A 27,493-nucleotide genomic window follows, 5' to 3' on the forward strand; every position below is an offset into this window, starting at 1 on the left:
TGGCTATGAACAGGGACCAGCAGCTCACATGGGCAGCTGCCTAGCAAGTCTTGGCAAGGGTGTAGCCAGCTGCCTGGGGGCATTTAGGACTTTAGTTTTAGACACAGGACCCTTAGGTAATCATATATCCCGCTCAGGTACTCTAATCTTTCATCTGATTTAACCCTCCATCCCTGCTCAGGAGTATTAAGGGTTTAATTCGGCATTTGCAACGGGACCCAGATAGATGAAGAGCTTAAGGTGAAAAGACAAGGTAAGCAGAGGGACTGCAGCAGAGGCTGATCCCTGTCCCATCTGGGGGACTGGACAGAGCCCTGTCATTTGTGCTGTGTGTTGCTGCAAGCACGGGACACAAGCCAGCTCAGCATGGTTTGGCCAGCCCCTGCATGAGGATGCAGTGCTCAGTCCTGGGAGGGACAAGGGCAGCCATGGGAGGAGCAGGTAGGCTCTGGGGCAGCTGCAGCACCTCCTGGGGTGGCACAGGGAGAGGAAGGGAAGGAACAGCCTTTCTCAAAGCCCTGCTTGGGCAGTCATAGCCTGTACAGAGCTGTATGGCCACAACCAGGCTGGAGACCCAAGTCTTCTTCCAGCTGTCATTGAAGAGTTAATGCCGCAGTCTACCCCACCCCAGCTCGTCACCGTTCTCCTGCTAACCACGACTATCCTCCCAGATTTGTCAGCAAAACTGCTTGCACATGCTTCTCTTAGCCCTCTGGAGTCAAAGTGAGCCGCATTAGCTCAAGCAGTTGAAACGCAGGGTCTGCCTGCATCTAGTTCATCGCTAGTAACTAGGTCAAGGAAAGCTGGCGGGGGGTGTGTGTGCTGGAGCGCTGGGCGAGTGGTAATCTCTTCAGCTGACAGACCTGGAGTTTAAAGATTGGCTTATACACCTCTGTGGTGATTTGCCCTCATGCACCCAGAAGCTAAGGCAGCTGACATTTGCTTTCCGTGGCTTGCTGTGTTTGGTGCGAGCTACACCGAGAGGGCGAGTCTGGTCAGAGGAACTCTAGACGTGCCCAACCTTTTCTCATCCCCACGTGCTCCTTGACTGTCTCTTCCCTCTTGGCAGTTATCTACAGCTAGCACACAGGTCCACTCGGGGGCAAGCAAAGCCTCACCACCCTGTGCACACTGCCAGGGGCACAGTCCCTCCCTGCTGGAAGGAGGTGTGAAAGCAGGGGGGTGCGGACAGTCCTGGCTATGCATGGCCTGCATTGCTCTGCCTCAGTGGGGCAAGAGAGCCATGCCGTTCACCTGCCCTCTCACACCAGCGATTTTCATGCACCTAGTTGCTTGCAGCTAGGAAGACATTGTTTCGTTGCTGCTTTAAATGCTGGGATCTTGACTGCTGGGCCCTGGCAACATAAAGGAGAGGGACATGCTCTCCATGTCCTGTGGTGTAGATGAGTTGGGGGTTGAGGTTATGAGAGCACAGAATTTGCAAGTTCTCACCTCTTCCTTCCTTCTCAAGCACTCTCAAACCAATACACTGCACAGTTAAAACAAACCGCTTCCTTGCGGTACTACCAAGCTTTATGTACCTCAGAACTGCAAAATCACTTTCTCCACGTACCTTAGTGAGCATCAGTGTGAGATACTCTGACAAGGGATCCAAGAAGACCTGGCATTCACATCTCCGGACAAGCGAGAACCTTATTCTCTCTAAATAAGATGATTATCAAGAGGGTGTTTGTGCCCATTCTTGTTTTTGGGGACTCTCCTTTCCCTTTGCTGCCATGACTCATAAAACTCGTTAAACCAGAGTATGCCTAGCAGGAGAACATTTAATTACATAACAGTTGCAGGGTAGTGATGGAATTTATGTTTGACAGGCTGACAGCAAGATGGCTTTATCTACAAAGCTGTTTGGATGTCAGTACAGCCAATTCCATCCATAAGGCTGCGCAAGCCGTACTAGGCACCAAACCAGCAAGGAAGAAGGTAAAATACGTGCCAGGAGCAGGCTTGGGACACTGGTGGTTTGCATAAACTGCCTGAAAATGTGCCCGTCATCACCGCGTCTGGGTCAATGTGTGGAAACGTTATCTGGTGAACCAACAGCCTTGCACAGCACAGTGACCTAGATAGGAAATATGATGCAGGGAGGGAGAAGGTGAGACTCTGCACTGTTGTAACCCATGGACTGGGTTATTTGCTGCTGCTTTTATCTGGCTATAAGAGTTTAATAGTCAATAAACCACTTGGAAACAAGTTCTGGCCTCTCCCTTCCTTCTCAGGCACTCTCACACCAACACAGCATGCAGCCAGACCCATTTATGAACAATGTATTTCAGTAGTTAGCCAAATATTAACACAATATTCTGGAAACCTGTACACATCTCAGCTATGTGTGCACCACTTCAAGAGTACAGCCTTAAGGTCTCTGTGAAGCTGCTCAGAGGGACTACACCAACATTGGAGTAACTACTCTTGTGTGCGTAAACAGGTTTGTTTACATGAAGAAAACTGTTTCCACTCTGGCCTTTGAGATTGCAGTACGTGACTCAGTTGAAGCTGGCTAGGATAGGCTAGGATGATTTTTCTCGCTGGATTCAAAAAGCAAAGGGAAGTGTTTGGGAGCTCGTGCATGCTACTGTTTGAAATCCCTTCCCATTTGTACATGTTTTGTCACGGTGTGCTCAAAAGCCATACATATGACCACGTAATTTGTCATCAGTTTTGGTTTTGGTTTTGTTTTTCTTGTAGTTTACCTTTTAATTAGCACATTGTATCATACATTCTAGCCCAAGATCAGAGTGTTCTAATTTTAAAACTCTACCATAAAACCTTAGCGCACTGAAAGAAGTAAGTACTGTTCTGGCATGGAAAGCACATCTCCCTCACCTTTAAACAAATTATACCTGGATGACACTTTCCATAAGGCAGAGGGATGATAATCTTCTAGGGCAATGGCTCAGTGTTCCTATATTATCATTTCCATATTATTTTTATATCAACAAAATAAAGATCTCTTTTAACTCTGAAATTCTGCTGGCAGGAAGAAAAACATTTAAAGATTGCGTATCAAAGGTCTTTTGAGATCAAATAATAACTTATCTATAGCCCAGTGTGTTCAATGTGCAGTCTGTGAGCAGGAGAACAGTTTGCTTTCATTTTTCATTCTTCTGTAGACAGAATGTTGGCTCCCAGATTAGCTTTGTTGGCTCCAAATTACTGTGCTTAGTCAAAATTGAGCCTCTCTTTTATATTTTCAGATTTTTCCCCAAAATAATCAAACAGGTAATGGAGTATTCCTCTTTCAAATATGTGGTAACTGAGATTTTGCTATTACCATGAGGCTGAGCAATCAGAAGTCACACTGAAATTTTCCTTTTTCAATCCCATTTTTTAAGTTATTTCTTTTGAAAATAATATGTGAAGCTTGACCCCAACAAAATTTTTGCCCCACATTTAAACTGTAGATAAATCTTGGAAAATACACTGTAGCTAAATTTTGGAAGACAACGCTTTTTAATTTGCTGTCACAATCAAGGGACCTACGTTGATATAGAGTGTTAGGATGGATTTGTCTAGCTTCTGTAGCAGTCAGCTGGTTTTCTTCTGTATTAACGTATTTTTTAGAAACAAAGTTCCAAGTGTTTTGCTCTTGGGACTTACTCCAGAGTTATGTTTGTGATTACTCTGTCACATATTATCTCACTCCTAACAGTCCATCAGGGCAATTAAAAAATTTCTATGTGGTAAAGTACAGTAATTCTTATAGCATTTAGTGCTGTTTTCACCAATCCCAGTGAAACCATTTCTCCATTCGTTCTGGAGAGTGAAAGATCTCCTCTTCAGGAGTGTTTCTTGACCGACTAGGGGAATATCAGGTATCTTTCTTTGTCATTTGCAGCCGACAGTCATTGCGGCTGCATCTTCCACTCTGCCGGCAATACTTTCTGTGTAGAATCTAAGGGAATTTCTCCCTGCACACACATTTTCGGGAAGAGCCTTCCATCTGAATAATTCTCCTCTCAACCTGTCAGCAGACCTCATTCAAGGAGATTCCATTCCCCTTCCCGGTCCCACCACACCGTTCCGTAACTCTCCTTCGGCTGCCTCCATCGGAGCTCAGCCCTCCCCTGCAGAACGGCATTGCAGAACCTCCTTGGGGATGAAGACCTCCTCTATTTATAGAGCACTGAGGCTAGATGAAAGTTTCCAGAGAGCATTCTGGAAGGGCTCCCATCTAGCTGCTCTGAAGGCTTACAAAGGGAAAGAAGCTTGCTACTTTGCTTCATAGCTTTGCCCTGCATATAGCGTGCACTATACCTATGCAGTAAAATATATAGTGCACCAGGTACGCATGTGATGTTATACATTGGCATTTATGAACCTTTGAAGAAGTTTTCTTCCTGACATGCCTCATCCCTATCTGGTTTACAAACGCAAAATCGGAGGCTTGGGGTAGATTCCCTAACATGAACCCACATTCTCAATTGATTTTTATCCTAGGTCTGTGATTCAGTGCTATCTTAAGATAACAGAGATGAGAACTGTTTTTAGCTTGAGCTGTAGTTTTTTCTTAAGAGATTCAGTCTCTTGAGGCTGTTATTTTTAAATGGAAAATAAGGTTCCATTAACAAACGCACTGCTGAGTGTTGCTCCACAAAGATATGATTCAGCATTTCTTTTACTCATGTCACAAATGAAATACGGAATATTTCTTAAAATAGAAGAGAAATGGTCACCCTAGCTAAAAGAAAGTAGAAGCCAGGCTGCGTACGCAGAGTAGGCATATCCACAAACACACGAGCCTTTGTGTGTATATAAGCTAGCCATGTTTGACCTCTCACATTGATAAGTTGCTGTTTATTTAAAAAAAATAAAAAGCAGCAAGCCCTTAACTACTGTTGCCCACAGCACATGGCTTTTATTGGAGGATATGTTTGCACAAGGGAGGAGCGTTGCCTCCCACCCAAATTTCAACAACGTGTACCGTTTGGTAAATAGGTGAGGACAGTCTCTATCTATTCTCTGCCTGTCCCCTCCAGTTCAAACTCTATCTATATCACACAGTGAGGAAACTGTAATCTCAGAAACCCTTTTCGGAATCTGTTTTTTAATGAAAACTCCTGAACATGGTCCTAAGCATTAGACACAGTCTGAGGTTAACACCCCCCCCCCCCTAAAACCAACCAACCAACAACAAAAAACCCCCAACCAAAACCAACAAAAAATAAGAGAGAATAATGCCAGGGAGAAAATGTAAGCCTAATGAAACAGTAAGGGAAAAAAGTGAAATCCACCTCCTGACAAGATAAGCATTATCATCTTCCATTGCGCTGTGGGTGCATGAAGAATGTGTAAATTGCTTGCTGACCCTTTTTTTGCTTCTGCATAAAAATGAAAGGCCATTTCTTTTAGTACCAATAAATGCCACCTTATCTCTAGGTCACTAATTAGCTAGCTGGGTGAGCAAGGAACAGGTTCAGGGGTAGCAATTCTAACAGTGACAAACTGATGCAGCATGATAGCAAGAGTCAGACACAACCCAGCCCTAATTACAGCTCTGTAGCACATACTATCACTCCAAGAACAAGATGTTAATAATTCATATTCAGCTGTGTGCTTGCCCAAACTCCTGGTAAGTTTAATTTTCCGTGAGGAAATATTTAGGTAGCTCTTTGTAAAAGCTCTCCAGCGTACAATTCCAGCATTATGTTTTACTGGATTCATTAACAGCATTGTGCCATCCGAATGTCCATTGAAAGAGATAAAATGAATAGTGTTAATTTAGATCATGCAGGGGGAAGATAACAATTTTTCATACTAATATAGAAATTTAAATTACTATATACCCACTACTAGCATTCCTGGTAAACTAATTATCTGTCCTTGGTATAAGTTGCTTGGGAAGTACTTTAAAACATGCTGAAATATCTTACTCTGGTACTAAACTAAGAGTATTTGCACAGCAGGTTGTGCTTGTTAGCATAGGAAACAAGAAGACACAGAACACCATCATAATGAGTGTGCACTAATATCACAGTTTTTATTACCACGTTTGTTCAGTTCTAAAATCTCAAGAACTGTTTTAATCAACACGCAGAACCTTTCAACTACTAAAACCTGAAAAGAAAAAAAAAAACAACAACTTACAAAATGTGAGTCCCTGGCATGCTGTTCACAGACTCGATAGCCTAAAACATCTCTCCCCGCATCCTTAGATAGCAGAATCAGCTGATGCAAGCCATTACCCTTTCTTCGTTTAGAATATCCTGCACTTTGGATCTGCTCATTCTCTCAATGCAGTTTCAAAAGGAAAGGCTTCTCTCTCAGTTAGGGAGAAAATAAAAATGGGTCAAGTTATATAATATGAAGTAAATAAGGATGAAGTTACATGACATGACTGAGTCAGCTTACCGTGCCAACTTGGGTGGTCCTGCTTTTCCCTCCCTGACTCCTGGCCTTGCTGGTCCACACCCTCTCTTGCACCACATCAAACCACTCAGTAAACTGATCCAACTTGTTAACCCAACAGAAAACTATGCTCTTGAACTGACTCACCAAAGGGCTTGACAAGCATGGTGCTACAGAGCTTGCTGCTGGAGGGAGTAGAACCACCCCTTCTGGTGGGCAGCAACTCAACACCATGACTTAATGTACCATGAGCAAAGAAGGCGTTGCAGAAGGGCACAAGAGGAGCACTGAAGGCAAACAGAAGGGCATGGAGTAAAAGCCCATGTCTTCGGGAAGGACAGAAATGCAAGAAAAGGCATCAAAAAGCCCTTGGGATGGAGAAGACACTGAGGGGGGCAATGGCAGGAGAGCAACAGGGCATTGCATCCTGATATGCATCGGGGGGCGCGCAGGAACACACAGGCACTGTCCTGACAGAAGGGGGAATGGGGAGTGCAGGAGAACACGGTACTGAGCTGTACTGAGTCCATCTAGATTGTGATGGCTCTTCAGGGTTGAAGGTCAGAATGCTTGTGTGCATGTGCGTGTCTGTAGCCAGCCCTGGCAAAGGTGAGCTCTTCAGGACAGACGTGCTATCTTAATAGTTTAACAAAACATGAGCTATAGTATCGTATCCCCATTGTTCAAGAAAAGGGGGAGGACATCATTGTTCACTTGGAAAACAAACAAAAATTAAGCCTGCCCCCATTCTTCTTGAGAAGGTGCCTCATCAAAAAAAAAACCAAACCCCTTAGTCTTATTGAGGAATAACACCTCGTCAGTCTTATCAGCTCAAAAACTCCCTCACTATTATCTTTTCCTTCCTCTCTTAAATTACAGAGACAGGTTTCTCCTTTCATAGCAGCAAATGTTTTAAGCTTGCTGTTTTCTTAGAATCTCTCTTACCGGTACAACTGCCTCAATAAGAAAAAGAATTTAGTATATCAGAAATTGTGCTTAGCCAGATGGAGAAAGGGAAAAGAAACTGCATCTTCACCCAAAGATAAAACGTCCAGTCTTTTAACAAATACATCTTTATGGCTTCAGGAACAGTTCTTGAGTTCCTCTCTTGAGTTCTCGGTAATAGTTTCTAGGGAATCAGGAAAAAAAAGCAGAGACTCAATAAATAGCAGGATATATTGAAATGCATGAACTGAGGCGCTCTCAAGCTTCCCAAACCAAGGGGCACAGAGCAAACCGTCCTTCTTGCCCACACCCCAGGGCATCCCTGTTCTCTTTTCTGAATAAAAGGCCAGGCGCTGGCAGAAGTGAGAACTACGTGCCTGGCAGCTGAAAGACAAGGAAAGAGAAAATATGATGTGCAATAAATCAGGTACGTGCAAAATAATAACAGCAGGCCACATGATCCTAACACTGCTCGGCATTGTTTCCACCTTGATGATCTTTCAGCATGTCACGATGCTGAATCATGATGACACAGGGGCAGGAAGCACACATCAGATGCAGAGTGAAAAGGTCATGTTATGATTGTGGCCCTACAAAGTGCTGGAGAGACTTTCTTTACATTGTAGTCCCTTCTTCTCATGCAGTAAGACTTATCTGCACCGAAACAGAGAAAATCTTCCAGAGCAGTTCAGATAAATTTGACCTATATACAGACAAAACAGGAATCTTCCCCCCACCCCCCCCAACAGCTTATGGCTGTATCAGTGTGTGGATTTCACAGTGTTTTAAAAATGTTCTTTAAAAGTAACTTTCTGTCCATAACTGGACTTCAAGCACCCTGAGGGCCTGCTGGCTTGCTTAAGTTAAAGGCCAAAAATGTACATAATTGTCAATCTTTAGCAAGGCAGGGAGTTCTTTTCTAACCAAAGCCAGAAATACTCCCTCTGGAGAAACCTCACAAACAATGTGGAAAAAGCTTTTGAACTTTCCATGGTACAAAGTTTAAAATGAGGACAAAACTGAAATGAGTCAGTCTTGAGCATTTTCTAAGGTCTGCTGCATTTCCATAGCTTTACAGATATAGTCATCTGGTAGCAGCATTTTCAGTTAAAAAAAAAAAAAGGACATTGTCTTGTACTTCACTAGCGTAATTAATTTTTCTTTAAATATGAATAAAATTATTAAAGTAGTCAAATATTTTAATATGTATAAATCTCTCTGGATCAACTCTAACCATATTTTTGGTGTAATAAAAATAGGCTATATTCCCAGAGAAGCAAACACTTATAATTTCAGACAGATTCAGGGACAGCAAAAATAATTTTAGTTGAAGAGCCTGGAGGAATCTCGCAATATTAAACACAATACTAAACACAAGTTTACACAAAGTAATTGAGAATACTTCTCCTTATAATTTAGCCCAACTCTTATAATCTCAGATTATAATGGAAGGGTTTTCCTTCAAACGTTACATCATTGTGATATTCAGTGATAAACAACCAAATCATTCTGTTACTTAAATTTCAGCAAAAACTTTTAGGGAAACTCTGCAATGGCACCAACAAGCACTAAGCAGGATGGGAGGTGGTGCAGGGTACTGCGGATTATTTTCAGGGCTCTGAGCCTGATTGTCCATTGTCCCAAGGGCTGTGTGCCACTTCATACTGTGACAGGAGAGTATCAAGCTCTTGGCGTTATCAGAGAGCTGAAGCCTCCATCTTTAAAATTGCTGAGACCCCTTAGCTTGTGCTGGCCACAGAGTGACTTGGCGGGACCGTGCGGTCTTGTGCTCCTCCGTAACAGTGGGCACTAGCAGAGCTGGTCAATAACCCTACACCTTCCTGACCACCTCTAACGGGCGACCCTTTCCTCGCTTTGCAGAAACAGGGGGCAGGGGAGGTATCTGGGAGATGAATAAACCACGCTAACCCTTGGTGTACCTCAGGAAAAGAGCATGCATTCAACAAAGGAGCACTTGCATAGCCTTGTGGATGTACTTTGTACAGTTTGTCCTGATTAGAAACGAAGTGAGTTTAACGGAGAACCCAACTCAGACAAACAGTTCTCTAGTTTTATTTGGAAAAGCTGCAAACCTGTTACAGTTCACTTGCTACTATGAAAAGAAAGCTTGAAAAATACCACTGTTGAGATCAGTGAATAATGGTTTAAGTGGAATAAGAGCAGTCAGGCTGAAGAACACGGTGGAGTGGTCTGGGGAGGAAGAGAGTAAATGCCACAAGCCCCAAGTTCTGAACTTGAATCGTGATGCTGTCATGGACACACGTCTGTCTGAACTGATGCCTTATACTACCACCAACCTCAAGAGCATCTGTGTAGCTTCCAAGTGGCCTCCTGGCAGCAGTGAAAAACTCATCCTAGAGTCCCAGGGACTTTTTTCCTGTGACAGCAAAACTATCTGAAGATGAGATTACTTTTTATTTATACTTTTATTTCTAAGCCGATTTTGCTCTATGCATAAAACTTCTCTAATCTTGTTATTCTGCATTCCGCCCTCTCCCTGGGCTTCGAAGATTCTTTTTCGGTTGCTTATACAACCTTACTGCTGTAGTATCAAAATATATAAAGCATGGTATAAATGCACCTATTATTACTACTTATTGAAAACAGAAAAGTTATTCATTGACCAACCCTTTTTTATTTTTTTTTGCATTTCTAATAAACATATCTGATCCATATCTAAGTGGTGACAAAAAACTATGACCTTGCATTAAGTTTATCCCACAACATCTTCATCATGACTGGTATTACTTTGAAGACTTTTCATCTGCATTCTCTGAAAAGCAGTATGTCTTATCATTACCTACTCACCAGTCAAGTTCTTTTCCAACATTCACTGTCACAGGCAAGAAATTCGCTATCTTGGAAATGCCACATTAGGGGGCAAGTGAAGAGCAACCAGAAGAAAAGAAAGAGGAGGAAGTCCCTTCCCCCTCAGTTTTGGCAACCATCATGTTGGTCATTTTGCTTTTATACCATATGTTGCTTTTCGTCGTGCTTTGTCCTAAGGCTGTCTTTTAAGGAACAAGCTCTTTGGCAATGAATAGAGTCTTTATATGCTTGGAAAACATTTCTAGCATGTTGTAGACACCATTGTAATATAAATACTCATTGTCTTCCAGAGTTTCCTTACCACTACTACTCTTTTCTGCAGCTTTGTCACTGGACAACAACCTTCATTAAATTGTTTTGTGCCACTGGTGAAGTGCTGTAATCATAAAATATGGCAAATGCTTCATATACCCGAAGGTGGATTTTGTTGAACTTGGTACTTCTGTTGACCACACTGAGGAACAGTATGTCAAGACAACCTGAAGGAGCTCAGCACGTGAACAAATGTAAATACTAAGACCAAGACCTTTAATTACATCCCAAAAGATGTGTGGGAAAGAGAGGGAAAGAACAAAAGACTTTTGAAGCCAAATTAGCCCACGAATTAATAACTATCATTAGGTTTTAGCCAGGCTCCATATTTGTACCTTGGTCCTTATTTGTTTCGTAGTTGGACTACTGAGTTTTGAGTCTGTGACTTTCATCTCCATTATGTTTGCTGAAGGAGTACGCAACAAATGCAAAAGGTCTTTAACTCTTCAGTTTCTTTCTGGCAGAACGTCATTGTTTGGATTTCTAAAGTTTTTCAAAATAACAGCCTTGACTCTCTTCTCATTTAGTCCAGTTTAACAATGCTGCAAGTCCAAGGAATTCAGTTGCATTAATCTCTGTTTAAAACAAGCTAGAGGAATGCCTAGCCTAGTATTTCTGACATAGCTCATATAGCTGTAGTTAAAGAACAACCCTCATTAAACCTAGATTCAAAATCTGTCCACTTTATGCTCTGGACTTAAAGCTTGTTTTTAACCCACTTCCTTCTGGCTCTACCACTGTATTTTCCTCCCTTTAAGAGTAATGAACAAAGAAACTACTAATCTGCAACTCTGTCTGGTTTTAGTTCCCAGCTTTTCCAGTTCATTCAGCTTTTTTTTTTTTTGATTCAGCCTTGGAGCTTGCTGATCACATTCACCTTGAAATCTCACCGTTTGGGCTTTCATGACCTTGTCCTCTCAGTACTCCTTTCTAATAATTCACCCTGTTTTTCCTTCTCATTTTCTGTGTATGTACCCCAGGCGTTTGTAGCCTTGGCACACTTCATTTCTCCTTTTACATCCTTCACGTAGTACACGCAGTGCCTAACATTCCTCCAAGTCCTATTGCTATATCAGTTAATTTTAAATCCAGCTCTATATAAAGAAATGATAAGAACCAAACCATTTTAATTGCGTACGTAAAGACATCTCACTATAATACAAGTATATTACAGTCTTAAGTCTCACAACAGCCTGCGAAGAGCAAAAGCATTGCTATTACTCTTCTACAGTGGCAAAGAAAAACTGATTTATCAAAAATCACACAAAAGCCTGTAGCAGCCTATGGGTTACCCACCAGAGGATTCATTTCACCTTTCTACCTCCAGATCCGTATATTGACTCATGTATTTGACACTTCTTGGATTTTAAAATGGATTTGCTTCATTTACAGGCAGTGCACACCAACTGCATGGGCTGCCTCTCACCAGCCCAGCCCAGCCCACTGAGCGAACACTTGCTGTCTGTTCACCAAACGGTTCTCCGAGGGGGTGGGCAGGAAAAACCCAGCCGGGGAGGAGTCCTTGCTCCAGCTTACCACGAGGCTCTGAGGCACTGACCACCATGTTGGGCTGTATCGCAGGAAACTTCAGAATACGCTCCACTTCCCTAACGTCTACCACAAGGAGGCAAAGGCATGGTTAAGCCAGATCGATCAGAGCTTACACATCACCTCAGAGCAGTCCAGGTCCTCACGTGGCTTCTGACAGCCGACGTGACTGTGTCGGGACCTTCGTCCCTCCACCGCCGCTGCTCTGCCAAACCAGCTTCCTTTTTCCTGTCAGGGTTTTTGCCATGTTGATCACAGCACTGGCCCCAACTCCTGGGCCCCCCTCGTTATAGCACCCACATCACCTACTCGTGCTTTTTGCTTTTGCTTTTTTAACCAGTCTGACTCCGGCCTTCATTACCGCCGATCATTACCACGGAGTTAGGTGGGACCCAAGCCACAGCTTATTTATGAGGCAGCCGGTGCACATCCTGTGCTGACAGTTCCCTGGCGGGGATATTTTAGGGCCTACGGGAGCAACAAAACCTGGCCCTCCGCTGTGGCCAGGTGCCACAACCACCGTCCCTGTCACTCAAAGCCACAGCGCCGGGCTGCCATGTCAGCCTGGTGCCCCTCCAGCTCCTCGGGGCCGCCGCCCCACCTGCGGCGGGCTCCCACTGCTCCGCTCAACCCAGAGGGGCAGCGGGAGAGCTCACCACAGGGGGGACAGAGACAAGGGCACCCACGGATTAGCGACCCACCTCCCGCCCGGGGACAGCGGGGGTGTCCCGGGCAGCCAGACCGGTGTCACACACCGCCCCCCCCCAGCAGCGTTCCCCCCGTCGCTGGCGGCGTGCTTCCGCGGCGGAGGGGGCCGGGGAGGCCGCGCTCCTCGGAAGGCCGCTTCCGCCCGCCCTCCCGAGGCCGCTCGGCCACGGCCCGAAGACTGTCGGTGCTCTCGGCGCCGGGGCTAAGCCCTGCGACTGTGGCTGTGCTTTGGTGCCGATCGGCCCCTCCGCGCAGCGCGGCGCGGCCTGCCCCGGCCCGGCCCCGCCCGCCTGGCGGCGCGGCCCCGCCCGGCTGACGCGCCGGCGCCGCCGGCGGGCTGGAAGTGGCGTACGTGCAAAGCGGGCCGGGAGAGTGGCGCCTCCTCCTCGCCCCGACACAGCGGCGGAGGTGCGGCGGGGAGAGGCGGCGGCCGCGCCGGCCCGCGCAGTGGGCAGAGAGGCCGGCGGGGAGCGGAAGGCAGCCTCCCCACCGCGCCAGCCGGCTGCCCCCCGCCGCCGCTCTCCCCCTCGGCCGTGCCGCCGCCGGCGAGGCGGCGATGAGGCGGCGCTAGCGGCGTTAGCGGCGCAGTGAGGGCGGCGCGGGCCCCCGCGGCAACCCCGCGCCCGGCCGCCCCGAAGGAGGCCGCGGGCTGGCGGAGGCGGAGGGGGGGGCCGCCGCGGAGCCGGGCGGCCATGATGCAGTGAGCGCTCCCTCCCCGCGCGGCCGGGCGGGGGCCCGCGTTAGCGCCGCACCCGCCCGCCTCCTTACATAACCCCTCGGCGGTGGAGCGGGGCTGCGGCTGCACCACCAGCGCCATGGCGAATGACAGCGGCGGCGGGGCCAGCCAGGGTGGCGGCGAGAGCAGCAGCGGCGGCAGCAGCAGCAGCGAGCGGGACCGACAGTACTGCGAGCTGTGCGGAAAGATGGAGAACCTGCTGCGGTGCGGGCGCTGCCGCAGCTCCTTCTACTGCAGCAAGGAGCACCAGCGCCAGGACTGGAAGAAGCACAAGCTCATCTGCCGCGGCGGAGGCACGGCGGCGGCGGCCGCAGCAGGGGGCGCTGCCGAGCCCCGCGGCGGGCACCCCCTGCCGACCCGCGCCCACAGCGCCGGAGCCGCGGCGGGAGGCGGCAGCCGGGCGGCGGAGGGGGCCGCGGCCGGGGCAGCGGCCGGGAAGGGCGCAGCGCCGCCGCCCCCGGAGGCCCCCACCGAGGCCGCTCCGCTGCCCAACAACCACGTCGCCGCCGCAGCCGCCGGCGGTGAGGCGGAAGCCCTGGCCGCGGCCCAGTCCCCGTCACCCTCTGGGGAGGCGGTGCTGCTGTACCGGGACAAGTCGAACCTGTACCCGGGCGGCGGGCAGGCAGGGCCCGGCGGGGCCGCGCTGCGCCCCAACGGGCAGACGAAGTCGCTGGTGCCGCAGCGGCTGGCTCTGGAGTACATCGTGCCCTGCATGAACAAGCACGGCATCTGCGTGGTGGACGACTTCCTCGGCAAGGAGCTGGGCGGGCTGGTGGCCGAGGAGGTGCGGGCCCTCCACCACACCGGCCGCTTCACCGACGGGCAGCTCGTCAGCCAGAAGAGCGACTCCTCCAAGGACATCCGCGGCGACAAGATCACCTGGGTGGAGGGCAAGGAGCCGGGCTGCCAGACCATCCGGCTCCTCATGAACAGCATGGACGATCTCATCCGACACTGCAACGGCAAGCTGGGCAACTACAAAATCAACGGCAGGACGAAAGTGAGTGCGGGAGCCGGGACCCCCGGTGCTGCCCCCTGCAGCCGGGGTGGGGGGGGTCAGGAGCGGGGCGGCGGAGCCGGCGCTTCCCCGGGCAGGGGCGTGTGTGCGCGCACGTGTGCGCCTGTCTGCGGGTGTGTGTGTGTGCGTGTGCGCACGTCCGTGTGTGTGTGTGCGTGCGTGCGTGTGCGCACGTCCCTGTGTGTGTGCGGGCGGGCGTGCGTGTGTGTGCCCGGAGCCGCGTCCTGGGGACCCTCAGCCCCCGCCGCAGGCCCGGGCCGGGCTGGCCGCAGCCTCGGCGGCGGACGGGCGAGCGGGTGGGTGTTGTCGGTGGTGAGAGCCCGGGTATTGCTCTCCACCGAGAAGGTGTGAAAGGGTTTGTTTGCCGCTTCGCTTTTCCGGAGCAGGGAAAAGGAAAGCGATCTCACTTATATCCTTGCCTTTTGTTAAAAACTGGACCTGGAAGCTTATCCGCTAGGCGATGAATACTGAAATGCAAGTTCTGCCGTGGTCTCCCGAAAAAAACGAAAGGGATATGCTCCTTGGCTCCTGAAAACGGCGGGTAGCGTGTGCTGGGCACCGACTGTGAGGCCTTCTCGGCCGGACAGCACCGCGCACCTTACCGGGAGCGGCGCTTGCTCGGTAGTGTGAAAAATTCCGTGCGTAACGTTTGCAGGCTCGCATGCAAGGGTCGGGTTTTGGTAAGTCCTGGCTCAGAACGCGGCCTGACAAGTGCTGGACTTAAAAAATGCGGCTAGGAGGCCGGCATCGGTGGGCGAGTGTCCCCGTGGCACCGTGAACCGGTGAGCTGCAGCGCGGCCCTCCGGCACTTGGTGCTACAGTGGGCAGCAGAGTCACAGCCGGGAGGAGCACGGTGGCTCTGGGGTGAGGTTTGGCGTTTTGTTTTGTTTTTTTTACTATCAAGTCTCTTTTCTGCAAAAGATAGTACTCTTTAGCTGTATTTTGAGACCAGAGAACTGAGTCAAAATCTCCCATTTTATTAGCCTGATTTGCAATTCCCTTCCAGTCCTTTAAATAAAATTCACGCCGTTGGTAAAGGACTAGTAATGAATATTCATCAGTGTCTTTTCAGTTTAAAAAAAAAAGGGGGGGAAGCCCATTTATGATTTGCTACCTCTCTTAAAACATAAGGACGCTAGTGAATTGGTGGGAACCATCTCGCCGTGGTGGTTGCACTGTCACAGGCAGACTGTTGTTGCTGCAGCTGCAGAATCTCAGCTGGTAGGAAGCTGCGGGAGGGAGGAGGGGAGAAACTGGAAGGCAAAAAACAGCCTTGGATTTGTTTGGGGCACAGGAAACTCCCGTGATAAAGAAAAATGGGTGGGAGTTTTTCGGTTTTTTTGAAATGCGGTCTTTGCATACCTTTAGTTGAACCGGTACTGTGCTAAAACTTTTTAAAGGGAACATGGTCTAGATTCCTCCTAGATCCCTGTTAGCTTGGAGTTTTCTAAGCTAATTTATCTTTCAGACAGTCCTAAATCTCTTGAAGGCCCCAGTGCTTCAAACTTGCACTCTAAAAATATCAGTGGCTTTGCTGGGTTTCAATTTTATGCAGCAAAGAGGAATACCGCTTCTCTTTTTATGTGCAGCGATATGCTTCTATAAATAATACGTGACAGGGCTTTAGAAAAGGATTTTTGGAATTGTTAATCCTGAACATGCAATTCCTGGACTACTGTATCTTATGTTTCTAAGTAGTAACTGATATTTTGGTGATTGTGAAAGATAGACAAAAACCTCTTCGTGCTGTATGCTTTTGTGGAGCAACAGCAAAGCAATGAAGATTGTTTAGCCCCACTTGTTTTTCAGTCACTGCTGAAATTCCTCTGTATTTGTGGGTTCAGAACCGGTGCAGGGATCAGATCAGTGAAGGTGCGGTGCTTTATGCCTTGGTGGTACACAAATGCATGACTTTCTGTCTTCTCACCTTCCCTTGCTTGTCTCCCCACAAAAGTCAGTGCTTGTAGTGCTGTAGGAAAGCTCAGTTCTGTAAAGTTTCAGCAAGAGCAGAATTAAAACTGTCAGTCACTCTCACAGATTCACCTGAGTTGAATAAACAGAAGCAGTTGGTGAGAAGAGATGGACGAGTCAGTGGACAAGTTTGATCTGTTGAAACGTGAGGTTTGTCAGTGTTTGGGAATGCTTATTTGTAAAGTCAGCAGGGATAGGAGTGATGAGACTTTCACCTTCTCTCTTCTTTTGGGTCTATGGAGAACTGCACCTTTCCTCTGCCATTAATGCCAGAGTAAGCTGAGTTGAAGGGCTGTGGCAGGGGGAGCAGTCCAGCAGTGGAAACTTCTTCTGTACATCCCTTCAGGGCTCCTGGCTATTGAGAGAAGGAAAGGGAGGATGTAAAATAAACACAGAGACAACTCTTGGTTATCTAAAGTAATTTTTCCTTCACTTCTTGGCCCTGCTTTTTCTGAGTTGAGGTTTGATTGTGTTGCTGCCGGAGTCCCGGTACGCTTTTTATACTTGGCAGTATAGATGGGTGTGCAGTGGAGGTACTGTAATAGCTGCACCAGGATGCTCTGGAGCTTTTCTGTTAGTGCACTTTGTGTGGTGACAGCTGCTGAGTTCATTTAGTCAAATACAGTCTGCTTTCAGATCTGGATGGGTATGTTGGATTTGCATTCACAGCAAAGATTTTTTTAAAAGGAACGATCCACATGTAATATTTATTCTTAATGGTTTCATTTCAAGTAATAGGACCAAAATGCATGGAAGTGTAGCACACAGTGACTGACAGAGCTCTTACAGAATAATTTTACTACTCCTGTATGTGTATGTTGCATACTGTGGTTTGCATAGTTGGTGTGTGGAGAACTCAGTGTACGATTTTACTGAAGGTGCTAAATAAACCAATTTGCAGCATCACTGGTGAGACTTGTAATTCCCCAGCATCTGAACCAGCAAAAGATTTCCAGCCCTTGGGGATCCCCCTGCCCTCTCTAAAATACTACCAGTGCTAGCTGGCCACGGTGGTGGACTGGCATGGTATTAAATGATTGCAGTTTGGTCCCCTGTTACATGAGGTGCCATACCTGCTAGAATTGAACTGTGCTCATAAATGTCAGGGATGTAGCTGTGCTGAGGAAATCTGGGGTGGGGAAGGCTAGGAGTTTGTGTTTCCTTGAAAAGACATTTCCTGAGAAATCAGATGTGCCATGTTGTAGCTTTGAAGAGAAGGCAATTTTGTATTAACAGTTCTAAAGGTGTGTTGTTTTGGTTTTTTTTTTAAGCCTAACTTTAATTCTTTTAATTAAACTTTTAAATGAAAAATAAGCAAAAAACCCCAAACCACTTGCAGCCAGTTGTTTAAAATATTGTTGCTGGGTTCACTGCAGTGTCTTCTTAGAAAACTGGCTTTGTTTTTGAATGTTGTGCAAGGGTTGACATTATGTCACAGGAGTCACAGGAGCTTTTATTGAATCTTTAACCTTTACCAGATCTAGTTCAAGCTCTGTAAACAAGCATATCCTATTAGAGAGGATGAATCATAAATAAATCTGTTCCACAGTGCGCTCTTTCTATTCCTGAGCTTTCAAAAATGTTTTGTTAACTAAATATACCTATAAAATCTTAGAGTTTCATTCTCTGTGCTTTAACTAGCAGCTAGGTACTTTTACAGAAGTGAATGGATTATTGATGAAAGGTTTTGATGATGCTGTTGATCAAGGCTAATTGTTTTTGCTATTGGGCAAAAAAGCTGTAGATAAAATGGAAGAGATGATACCTAGATTATCACTTCAAATTTAGTTAAGGCTTAACTTGTATACCTGTTGCTGTTGGCATTGAACTTACCATCACTTCTACAAAGTGTCTAGAAGCAGTGCATGAAAAAGGGATAAGTGAGTCTTGAGATGTACACCCTGCATCTCTTAGCCTGTAAAGCTATCTGTCAGGGGAAAAAGCTACATTGTTTTAACAGAATCTGTTTTAAACTGATTTACATTCACCAGGGCAAGTCTCTTAAGGTAAAGGAGGACATGAAATAAGGTAAAATGTTAAGTGTGAGAAACCTGAGATTTTACATTTGAAAGACGCTGTTAGGGGTTTTCTCTAGAATAACTGGGCTACCTAGAATTGATCTACTTAAACTGATGTGGTTCTGCTTAGACCTGGCCATCAGTAGATACCTTACAGGCTGGAAAGTAATCTGTATAGCAGTAGCTATAAACTAGCCAACTGCCTTTGAGGTGTGTGAGCAGTACAGCAGCAGGTATAAGAGAATGGCTAACTATTTACTCATCTCAGAAGTCCTGACTCACTGCATTCCTTGCTTTTGTTCTCTTTCTTTCCAGACCCTGCTTCCTTCTTTTCTCTTTCTCCTACTTCCTGTTACTTTCTACATTTTTCTTCTCTCTCTTCCCATAATATTAATTATCTTTTTTTTTGCCTTTCTGTTATCAGTTACCACACTTGTACGTGCATATATTTCTGTTTCCTGCCTGTCCTGTCTTAGCCAGTGGAGGTATAAACCTGCTCATCAAAGTCAGGGAATGAAATCCTCCCGAATCTCACCCAGGTGGGAAGGTTTTTTCTCCTTCCTCACACAGAGGCTAAGAAGGGGTTAAGGGAGGGGGCAGCTTTATGATTTTTTTGCTAGGTTTCTCTTTCCCCTATTGTGGACTCTGCTGAACATCTAAAACTTCATATAAATCCGAAGTTTGCATCGTTTACTGGTATTGCAATAATGTTGGGACATCCCAGTTGTGGACTGGCTTGCGAGTAATCACCGTATGAACAGACACCTGATCTATCTGCTGTTCCTGCTTCTGCTCTCATCACACCCAGCACCACCCATCTCCTAACTCTACCCCCTGCCTTTTATTGGTAGGAGACTGAATAGACAGTTTGACAGTCCCTGTTACATCCATTTAATTTTTGCTTTGTTTCCACTCCTTGTAACCTGTCAGAAGACCTACAGTTCAAATTGTTGCATTTTAATGCTCTCCTGTCTCTACCGGTAGGCTGGTGGCACCCACTGCTTCTCAGCCACCGGTTACTTAAAAATTTGCTTTATTGGCTACACATTGTGTAAGCTTGCTTTTCTGCTTTTTCTTGAAATTGCTGAATTAACTAATAGCTCATCTCTTACTATCTCCCCACCTCCAATCTCAAAATAAACTGACCTGATTGTAAGTACTTTAGCTGCTGCTTCTCATTCCCTGGATGCTCATCAGTTTTCAATATGATGTTGTGTGCTAGAGCATCCTGAAGTTTTCTGAAGACCTAGTGGGTTCTGGATTCAGACTAGTCTGACTGTGCCCTATTAAATTAGCTTCTTTTGAGGTTAGTAATGCTCCTTTAGAAAACAGTCGTCTAAGAGTGAGTGGATTTCTCATACCCTGCTGTTAGCTTTTCTGTAAACTGAAAAGACAAGTCTCTCTGCTCTGGCCATTTATTTATTTTGCAGCTTTCCTACAAACATGTTGGATTAATGTTACCAAGGAAGGAGAAATGTAACTAAGAAGCAGTAATCAGCTGATAGAGCTGAAGCTGTCAGCAGAGGTGTAGCACTGAGAGGGGACAGAGGGAACATGGGAGGAGGGTAGGTTAAGCCTGAGTTTTGCAGATGCTATTTAAAATAGCATACAGGAGACCCGATCAAGAATTCTGGATGTTATTTCTGCTGTATTTTATTCTGCAAAATATAACCGTGAGCGTGTGCAGCAACAAGAAGACAGATGAAAATAGAAGGTAGAGAATAAGAACTCAGCAACCAAGCAGGTACTGGAAAGTGATGACGGTGGCAAAACGCCGGTAGAAGGAAAGCAAGCACAAAGATGGGTAAGGGGCTCTGCTGCAGGTCGGGTGAGTCCCACTCTGATCAGAGGATCCAGGCTGAGGAATGTCTGTAAACTGGGGGGCTTCCCCTTGATTTGCTTGTGGCATGCCTGGTTACAGAGATCCCTCTGTATAATTCTGGGGATTTATTTCACTGTCACTTACTGATCTAATTGGTTCCTAATGGATGACCATATGGGTTTGAATTTGTCACTGAGTTGTGGCAAAGTGTGGCTAGGTCTGACTCTCTCCCAATATTCACTTGAGTTGCTTGACCTTGATATAGGATATGACCAATGCTTATCCTTATTGATTCTTTTCCTGACAGCGATGTTTCTGTTGGCGATGGTGTTTTCTTCTAGACAAGGACTCTATGGTGATTCATGGATACTCAGCAGCCCACGGTTCTTGTATCCCTGTTGGGGTAGAGCCCTGACATGCGATGAGTACAGTTTCATTTCTTGTTCCTCATGTACAAGCATTTTGTATCCCGAATGGAACAGATGATCAAAAGGCTGTTTGTTGTCTCAAATGCAAACGATCTTTTGATCGAGAAGCACATCATCCAGAAAAGACACTTGTTTATGGCCAGTGAAAGTGAAAACCTGAGCGTTGATGAGATTCTGGCAGGTTCTTCTACTAGAGAAAGTTATAAAGATGTACTAGTTTCTGAGGGGTAACTGTGTGGTGATTGTGACTTTGAAGTGTGTTATGAATATAGAATGTCTGAGGGTGAGGAGCGCTGCCTGTGACTGCTGGGAACTTCTCCATAACCCCTCTGTCTTAGGCTGTAGTTCAAAGAACACTTTCAGCTGGTGCTACCAGAGAAGTAGTCACTCTTCTTTGCCAGCACAAGTATTTACATGGCCATCCTGTGAACTGGTTTGGGGAACTGATCCATCTGAAAAGTAAACTGGCAAAAGAAGTGCTTCTGGTTCAGTGTTCGGATGTTTGTGCTGGCACAGGGGACTGGCAGATGGTGAGACTTTCTTTCAGCAGCAATGCAAATTTATGCCAGCTTAAAGTGTTTGCCAAACTGCAGCCTTAGTTTAACTTTTAGGGGCTGATTATCCCAAAATTTGCCCATGAAAATTTGAACACAGTGTAAGAAATCTTTGCTGGCTATGTATTTTTTTTTTTTCTTTCTTAACCTTTGTTTTCTTTGTTATTTCATGTTCAGTGTGAGACTCCATTCTTGCCATCAGAAGTGCATTCTTCTGTCCTCCAAGCATCTTCCTTGTGACAGTTTTACACAGAAGCTTTGCTGGTCTACCCACCACATGATCCCCTGTAACATGCACAGGGAAATAAAACTATTTTCTCCAAATGAAAACTGATTTTTCCCCCATCTCTGCACCCCCTTCACCCCCAGCTTCAAAACCAACCTACTAGCTAGATTTCTATGCTTATTGGCTGTCCCTATCCATTCTAGAGTTTTATTAGCCCCAAATACATTCTTGGTTTCTCTGTTTCAAGACAGAGCTGGACTGGCATCCTCTGCGATGAACACTGTGCTGCAGCTTGCTCCTGTTTGCTGCTGGCTGCCGTTGGTAAAGAAGGTCCCTGCTCAGCCACATCCCATTGTGCCGTGTCCAGCACTAATTCTGCGTCAGGGGCTCTGTCTGAAATGGGCAATTTCAGTACTATTTCACTTTTCTTGTCTTGTTCCTTCTCTGTTCCCCGGTGCATTAGGATAGCTCTATGAAATTCTGGGTTGGTTTGTTGCTTGCTTTTTCATAGTCGTTTTTGACTGTGCAACTGCAGTTAGTTTTCGAGTTGTTGCTGTTCTGGAGATTAGGAACCCATAGCCTTGTGGTTTGTGCACATCAGTGATTTCACTACACTGTGGGTCATTAATTTCTTTTTTTCCTGTCAGAGGTATCAGTGATTTTTCTGACCATGTTGTTGCTTCGATGTACTATGCTTTGTCTCCTGTGCAGAATGGGCTTGATTCAATAACGCCCAAAAATCATGCGGGGTGCTTCTCATCATAGCTGTACAGCTTGAGAGGAAGAGCTGTCTTCCCTTGCCGGTGGCCTCTTGGACTGAAATTCCTTGGAAGTGGTGTCCTGCCAAGTCATAGGACTGTCTGAACAGCAGTTCTCAAATCTCTGGGTTAGTTGTATCAGTAACCTTGACTGGGCGTTTGAGAGATGTTTTCCCTTTTTCTAGATGATGCTTAATTTCTGAATAGGTTGCCAGCTATTTCCTGCAAATAAGTAGGCAGCATATTATTCTCTTTCATTATATTTACTTGCATTCATGATGTTTGTAATTCAGTTGTGGTGTTTAGACGGTTCTGGTTAATATCTTGACAGCTTTTGGCTTGAACAGGCTAGGTTGCTATTGGAATTTTGCAAAATGCTGTCTTTCTAGTTGCTACCACATTGTCATGTACTGAGTGCTAGAATGTATGTACCTGTATGTATGGGATGCTTGTGAGGCTCTCTTTTGCTGCTGTATTTTGTTACTTTACAGTAAGGGAGTGACTGTAGACAATTGGAAGGACTGTGCAAATGTTTTTTGCCAATAAACTTACTTGAAATATATACATACAAGATCTTTAATCATTGGCATGTTTTTACACTGCAATAAGGAAATAATATTTTGAAAGCAGTATTTTCAGTGAACAGAACAGTAAAGTTGTTTGACTTTGCAACTACTACTGGAGTAATCGTTATTTATGATACCCTTTCTGTCTTCCACATTTGTGACTTACTACCTAGACCTTCAAAAGGAGGACTAGTGCTGGTCTTTGAAAAAGTCTTTTGGTGCTTGTTAAATCTTTGTAAACTCCTTCTAGTTTCTGAAGATTGTTGGCTAACGATAGCTGATAAAGCATATTTTCAGTGCAGGCTTGTGCCAGAATTAGCTACTAAGTGGCAGTCCAAAGCTTCAGGTCGAAAACAAATTCACTCGCTGTTCCAGGGCAGTGTCTGTCAAAAATAGAGCAATGCTTTTATGCGTGTAACAGCTGCTTACACTTGAAGGCTTTCTTGTTCTTTGGTATTTAGCTTAAAACTACTTGAGAGTATTTTTGTTAGCATATAATGTTATAAATAGGAATCGGGTAGAAACGTGTGTGCCTGCACGTCTATATGGACGTTGTGTGTGAAGGTAGGGCAGTTATGTATATGTTGTGTGCATAGTGCTCTAACGAAAAGATGAAGGCCATACCTGTAGGGTACTTAATGGGGCCTAACAAAAAAGACTATTTTATACCCGAGGATAAATTTTACACAGTAGTTTAGGGTCAGACCAGCTCAGAGCACATAGTTTGACCATGGAGGCATTCCAGACTGTACAAATGACATACAGCTTTGAGGAGGTGCTGCTATGTGGCCCCAGCATGCTGCTGTGAGAGCAGAGCCTGAGACTGCCTTGTCTTGTTTCAGCAAAAACAAGCATTATGTTGAAAACTATACAAAGGTGAGCACAGTGAGGGAGTTCAGGAAGCTGTTCTCCCTTTTGGTCCTGACAGGGTGTAGGGATTGTTGCGCTGGTTGTCAGACGACTGTAAGAAGTTTTAAAATGCTATGAACTGGCTGAAGACTTGAGGCGTTTATATGTATTTGCTTGGTTTGGGTTTTCTTTTTTTCATATAAAGATATTTTAAATCTGTTTACAGGAGGAGCTTGTATTGTCAATTCACATCACTTTGTTCTGCTTAGCTCAAAATTCTTGGTGAAGTAGCAGAAGCTGTAGGGGTCTCTGCTGGGCATATTCTTGCTGTGGCTTGCTGACCTTCTGGTGTGCCACAGTCTGTTACCTTCCTGCTTCTGTAGTTTAGAAGGCTGCAGCTATATAGTTGGAACAATCCTGAAGTTACTTGTCAAATTAAACCAAAAGTTACAGTAATAGACTAACCTGACTGTTGTGATAATGCGGGATTTAAATTGCTACAGATCAAAAACTTAGTCCATGCTAATTTTGTGGCAGAAGTCCTCATATGTTTAAGTTCTCTGCACTGTGAAAAAGTCCGGGGATGCAACATGTGAAAGGCTTCCAAAGCAGTTTATAGTTGGTTGGTTAATAACGTATCTTTCTCTTTGCTGCTTTCTGTCCTGTGAAGCATCTGTTCAAGCAGCTAACCCTTGCCGTGGATGCCAAGCTCCCTCAACAGCTTCTGCTGTATTCAAACAGCGTGTGGTCTGTGCTGGGCTGAAGGCATTGGGCCGTTCCAGTTCCAGCGGTTGCTGCATTGTTGTCCAGGCAGCTGGCACGCAGCCTTGCTGCTGTGAGAAAGGAAACTGCGGCCAGTTGATAAGGTCATCTTAAACTGACTCAATTTCAGCTGGCATATTATATGATGCCCAGTGAAATAGATGTTGGCTAATCGTACCTCTGTTTGGCTTAACCTTATTTGTGTCTCCTTTAGCCCCTGTGTGACAGAGCATCAGCTGGTCAGTAGTACTCTTCATAATAGTGGATTTGCTTTTTCAGTCATGGGAAGAGGCTGAAAGAGCTGGGGCTGTTTATGCTGGAGAGGAGAAGGCACGGGGGGACCGTACCAGTGTGTACAGATACCTGATGGGGGGAGTGAAGAAGAGGGAGCCAGGCTCTTCTCGGCGGTGTCCAGTGACAAGGCAGTGGGCACGCTGAAATGCAAGAAATTCAATTTAAACGTAAGAAATGGCTTTTTCTGCTGTGAGGGTGATCAAATGGAGAAGCAGGTTGAAAGAGAGGTGGTGGAGTCTCCATCCTTGGAGATTTCAGAAACCTGACTGTTGGTCACTCCATCTGCTGTGGGTGACCCAGCTCTGAGCAGGGGGCTGGACCAGATGATCTCCAGAGGTGCCTGCCAACCTCAGCCCTCCTGTGGAAAAAAAATACTGCAGTTTGGAGTGGAGGAGATACAAAACAAGCCACTTTTTGCAATCTCTTAAAACAGTTTTTTTTCCAGCAATGGCACAGTCAGTAGTAAGTCCTGCTTATTGCATCTCTGAGTGAAGTGACCAGAAGTCTGTCTTCCTACTAGTGGTCATTTGCTTCTTAAAGGAACATTGTGGTCAGACATGTAAGTAATGTAACAGTTTGAAATATTCCTGGCTTGGATCCCTTTTGGTCATCTGGGTGATCACTTGTACTACAGTCTGTGCTGCTGCCTCTTCACTCTTTTCTCCTGTGTTGCCTGTTTTACAGTTCATATGTGCATATGCCTATTACACAGGTTTGTCCTAGGATAGCTTGCTGATGTAAAGCATGTGTACGCTTCAGAAGACTGATTTAACTAAAAGTTTAAGAAATTAAAATCAATTATTTATGTATAGCGGGGCTCATACTTTCTCTCCAAAATTATTTTGAAGTTATATATGATTTTGGGACCTCTTCTATAGTGAGAAGGCATAGTGCACCAGGGATAGCTATCCTTTTTTTGCTAGACAGACAGGAAAGTGAAGTGCACTGTTCCAAAGCCACAAACTACCAAAAAGTGCTTTACTTTAATATTTCCCATATTTTTACTTTATTTATGTAGTGAATTTGTAACAAACATCTGGACGAGATCATTTTCAGCATGTTTTAGTTTTATTTTACTTAAGAAAAATGCCATCCACTTAACATTAAAAACAGTTTCGGTGTGAGAGCAGAAGTGTGAGGAGGGAACCTTTGAACAGGTAAGAGTAAGGCTTATATGTTTTGTCAGGCTGTTGTATAAATCAAAAACCTGCAGCTCTCAAGTTACAATCCCCCGCCACCCCACATTTAACTTCTAGCCATTTTTCTCTCATCTGTATTCCCCACATGTACTTGCTGCTCCTGCCTGTGCTCCCCTGGAAACCTTGGGCCGCATCGGTGGGCTCCTTTGCTGTTGAACGCAGGGAGAAGGAGCAGGTGCTGAGAGAGGCGGGCTGCCCCTGGCAGGGTGCGGAGGGCTAGGCTTGCCTCGACTGCTGCTCTCTGCCAGGTATTCAGCAGCTGCAGGCACCCTGTCGATGGGCTGTCCTCTGCAAGGACTGCATTCGAAAGATAAGAGCCACATGCTTCTCGGGAGATGCCAGTTTGACCATCCATGCCCTATATCTAGTCACAAATTGAAGCCAGATGGAGTTGTGCTCATCTGAAGTGACCTTCGTTATGAACTAGATGCTAGACCATCCTTGAATTGTAGGGTAACACTATGTGTTTTTGAAGAGTATCCAGTTTGTAAAAAAAGCAGTGAAACAGAGTGTAAACCAGCCATTGTTACTGTTCAAATGCTGATGACCTGCTGTGCTCAAAACTTACACTGTTTTTGCACTCTGGCTTATTAGTTTCAGTTTCTAGCAGCTTGCCTTCTCATATTTACTAGATGGGAGTTCTTCCTTATTGTATATCTCCATTTCACACAAGTACGTCATCTGTGTTCATACCACTATGTATTTGTTGTAGGTAATTGATAATTGGTATGTATATGAAGCTTTGAAATGTATATAAACTGTTGCTCTTGTATACCATCCATCTTCTGGCAATTCAGGAACTCTCTGGGCCAGAGGCTGCATCTGGACCACTGCTCTTAATACGCACAGATGGATGGACATATTTGCCATTAATTTATGTAATCTTGTTTTAAAAGCCATTTGTACTTTTGGCCTCTGCAACATCCTGTAACAACGAGTCCCGCAGTTTGATTAGATGGAAAAGGAACTTCCTTTTGTTTAAAACCTACTGCCTGGTGATTTCAATGTCTCCTAGACTCTGTTGTGAAAACTCATTTCCCAGTAGTTTTACTTTTTATGGTTTTAGAAGTCAGGCGTTTTCTTCCATATATTTTTCAGCTGACACACTTTCCCTCCTAAACTGAAGAATTGTAGTCGTCTTAGTATTACTTCAGATGGGTCCTGTTCCACATTTCTGGTCATTCCTGCTGCCCTTCTGTGCAGCTTTTGCTTTTCTGGTTCTGCTAATCCCTCTTTAAGGCAGCCAGAATTACAGTGTTAATGTACAAGTACATAATGAATTTGTATGCTGGCATAGTGATATATTCTGTGTTGCCTTTCCCTGTCTAGTGATTTATGACACTGTAGTTGCCTCTGCTGCTGTGCTGAGATGATGCTCTTAGGAGAACTGCCTGTATTTACTACATTTTTTTCTGAAGTGATGCTCTCCAGTTTAGACTACATCACTGTGTATAAGGAGGCTTTTATTTCCCCCCCCCAGAGTATTCCTTTGCACTTACTCTTTACTGAATTTCGCCTTCCATTTTGTTGTCCAGGCACTTGGTGTCATTTTACCCTTCTGTG

At 45.6% G+C, this 27,493-nt stretch overlaps 1 protein-coding gene across 1 annotated transcript in view; it reads left to right on the plus strand.

The window, feature by feature from the left end:
* Positions 1-13,352: 13,352 nt before the first annotated feature.
* EGLN1 (egl-9 family hypoxia inducible factor 1) overlaps positions 13,353-27,493 on the plus strand; it is a 37,964-nt gene continuing 23,823 nt past the window's right edge. Inside the window, exon 1 of the mRNA XM_068399898.1 lies at positions 13,353-14,465. Coding sequence (XP_068255999.1) covers positions 13,545-14,465 — 921 coding nt within the window. The 5' untranslated portion in view covers positions 13,353-13,544. The remainder of the gene's footprint in view (positions 14,466-27,493) is intronic.

Source organism: Nyctibius grandis, chromosome 1 (genome assembly GCF_013368605.1).
Source record: "Nyctibius grandis isolate bNycGra1 chromosome 1, bNycGra1.pri, whole genome shotgun sequence".
Classification (NCBI taxonomy): Eukaryota; Metazoa; Chordata; class Aves; order Nyctibiiformes; family Nyctibiidae; genus Nyctibius; species Nyctibius grandis.